The sequence below is a fragment of the Alligator sinensis genome, unplaced genomic scaffold (genome assembly GCF_000455745.1).
Source record: "Alligator sinensis unplaced genomic scaffold, ASM45574v1 scaffold113_1, whole genome shotgun sequence".
Taxonomy (NCBI): Eukaryota; Metazoa; Chordata; order Crocodylia; family Alligatoridae; genus Alligator; species Alligator sinensis.
Window position 1 is genome coordinate 521675 of NW_005842918.1, and position 3172 is coordinate 524846.

A 3172-nucleotide genomic window follows, 5' to 3' on the forward strand; every position below is an offset into this window, starting at 1 on the left:
CCCGCCCCTCCCCCCGGGGAGATGTGGGGGCGGGGCAGCAGGGGGCGGGGATGCCCCCGACACACGGATTAACCCCATGGAGTCCGGAGAAAACCGAGGCGCTCGGGCTGCTAAACCCCCCTGGTAGAGAGCCCAGGCACCCAGGCTCCTAAACCCCCCAGGTAGAGAAAACCCAGACACCCAGGCTCCTAAACCCCCCAGGTAGAGAAAACCCAGACACCCAGGCTCCTAAACCCCCCAGGTAGAGAAAACCCAGACACCCAGGCTCCTAAACCCCCCAGGTAGAGAAAACCCAGACACCCAGGCTCCTAAACCCCCCAGGTAGAGAAAACCCAGACACCCAGGCTCCTAAACCCCCCAGGTAGAGAAAACCCAGACACCCAGGCTCCTAAACCCCCCAGGTAGAGAAAACCCAGACACCCAGGCTCCTAAACCCCCCAGGTAGAGAAAACCCAGACACCCAGGCTCCTAAACCCCCCAGGTAGAGAAAACCCAGACACCCAGGCTCCTAAACCCCCCAGGTAGAGAAAACCCAGACACCCAGGCTCCTAAACCCCCCAGGTAGAGAAAACCCAGACACCCAGGCTCCTAAACCCCCCAGGTAGAGAAAACCCAGACACCCAGGCTCCTAAACCCCCCAGGTAGAGAAAACCCAGACACCCAGGCTCCTAAACCCCCCAGGTAGAGAAAACCCAGACACCCAGGCTCCTAAACCCCCCAGGTAGAGAAAACCCAGACACCCAGGCTCCTAAACCCCCCAGGTAGAGAAAACCCAGACACCCAGGCTCCTAAACCCCCCAGGTAGAGAAAACCCAGACACCCAGGCTCCTAAACCCCCCAGGTAGAGAAAACCCAGACACCCAGGCTCCTAAACCCCCCAGGTAGAGAAAACCCAGACACCCAGGCTCCTAAACCCCCCAGGTAGAGAAAACCCAGACACCCAGGCTCCTAAACCCCCCAGGTAGAGAAAACCCAGACACCCAGGCTCCTAAACCCCCCAGGTAGAGAAAACCCAGACACCCAGGCTCCTAAACCCCCCAGGTAGAGAAAACCCAGACACCCAGGCTCCTAAACCCCCCAGGTAGAGAAAACCCAGACACCCAGGCTCCTAAACCCCCCAGGTAGAGAAAACCCAGACACCCAGGCTCCTAAACCCCCCAGGTAGAGAAAACCCAGACACCCAGGCTCCTAAACCCCCCAGGTAGAGAAAACCCAGACACCCAGGCTCCTAAACCCCCCAGGTAGAGAAAACCCAGACACCCAGGCTCCTAAACCCCCCAGGTAGAGAAAACCCAGACACCCAGGCTCCTAAACCCCCCAGGTAGAGAAAACCCAGACACCCAGGCTCCTAAACCCCCCAGGTAGAGAAAACCCAGACACCCAGGCTCCTAAACCCCCCAGGTAGAGAAAACCCAGACACCCAGGCTCCTAAACCCCCCAGGTAGAGAAAACCCAGACACCCAGGCTCCTAAACCCCCCAGGTAGAGAAAACCCAGACACCCAGGCTCCTAAACCCCCCAGGTAGAGAAAACCCAGACACCCAGGCTCCTAAACCCCCCAGGTAGAGAAAACAGCCGGACCCCCCCAGGCCTGTCTGGACTCCTGCCCAGACCCACAGGCGACCCCAGCCAGCCCCCAGCCCCTATTTCTACGCCAGGCCCAACCCAGACCCCCTCCCAGACTGGGTTAACGATTAATGGGGCATCTGGCAGGGGGCAGGGGTCTGTCCCTGGCCCTTCCTCCACTGCCAGGCCCTGGGGAGTCCCCCCTGGACCCCAGGGGCCCCTATGGGTCGTTCACAGGGCTTCATGATAGGGAGAACCCAGGCATCCATCTGTCCGTCCAACCCCCAAGGCTGCGGGCCTGGTGTGTTAGAGCTGGGGGGGTGGGGGGGCTGTGGGGTCCCAGACGTCCGGGTTCTGAGGTGGGCATCCCTGGGTCTGGGCAGGGCTGGGGGGCCTGGGAGCAACACCCCCTCCCCCCACCCCATCTATCCCAGATTAGCTGGGCCATCCCAGAGCCAGGCAGCCACGAGGGCCTGGCGGGGGCAGAGTCCAGAGCACGGCCCCTACCCCTGCCAGGACGCCTGGGTTCCCTCCCAGCTCTGGGACGGGAGGGGGGCTGCAGGGGAGTCTGGACGCCTGGGTTCCCTCCCGGCTCTGGGACGGGAGGGGGGCTGCAGGGGACCCCCCCCCCATGCCTGGATTCTCTCCCATGCTGGTGACTAGAGCTGGGGGGTGGGCCTGGATCTGACCCATGTGTCTCAGGGGCCCCCAAGGTGCAGTGCTGGACGCTGCCCAGGGTCGTGGCCGCGGTGGCTGGTGGGTTCCTGCTCTTGGCCGGCATTGGTGCCAGCATCTGGGCCATTGGTAAGACCCGCCCCCTTTTCCCCCTCCCCCAGTTGCCCCCCTCCCAGGCTCTTACCCCCCCACTTCTCTCCTGCAGTGACGTGGGTGCTGACAGGTGACAGCGAGGCACTGTACGGAGGTGAGTCCCAGGCTGTGCCCCCCTCCACATGGCCAGGGATTGGGCCCTTTGTATAGTTGGGGAAGGGGATGACCTGGGGGAGAACCCAGGCATCCGAGCTGTTCCCACCCTCTTCCCGGAGCTGTGTCTGGGCCGGGACAGCTCCCGGGGGTGTTGCAGAGCAGCTGGGGGTCCTGGAGACCTGGGTCCTGACTCACGGTTGCCCCCCACCCCCCAGTCCAGGTGAGCCCAACTGACCTGCGGCTCACCGTGTTCGACGAGGCCGAGGGCAAGTGGCGCCTGGTCTGCTCCTCTCCTGCCAACGCACTGGTGGCTGCACTGAGCTGCGAGGAGATGGGCTTTGTCCGGTACCTGGCATGGGGGGCGGGGGGGGCTGCGGTTCAGGAGTGAGGGGCATTGGTGAGGCAGGGGGCTGCTGGTTGGAAGTGAGGGGCACTGGAGAGTTGGAGGGCTGTGGGGGCAGGGGTGGCAAGGAGGCCCTGGGGGTAACCCCCACCGCCCTTCCCCCAGGTCTCTATGGCACTCGGAGCTGGATGTGGAGCGTGCTGGGGCCAACGGGACGTCTGGGTTCTTCTGCGTGGATGAGGCCCGGCTGGCCTTGGCCAGTGGACTGGCTGAGGTTGTCACTGCCTGGTGAGGGGGGGAGCTGGGGGTGCCCTGTGGGGCAGGGGGCTGTGGGTTAGGA

General features: G+C 63.5%; 1 protein-coding gene across 1 annotated transcript in view; it reads left to right on the forward strand.

The window, feature by feature from the left end:
* Positions 1–2224: 2224 nt before the first annotated feature.
* Positions 2225–3172, forward strand: part of HPN (hepsin) — a gene marked incomplete at its 5' end in the record, with an annotated part of 4178 nt that continues 3230 nt past the window's right edge. Inside the window, 4 exons of the mRNA XM_014525962.1 lie at positions 2225–2369; positions 2446–2487; positions 2705–2834; positions 2998–3120. Of these exons, the coding sequence (XP_014381448.1) occupies positions 2225–2369; positions 2446–2487; positions 2705–2834; positions 2998–3120 (440 nt within the window). The remainder of the gene's footprint in view (positions 2370–2445; positions 2488–2704; positions 2835–2997; positions 3121–3172) is intronic.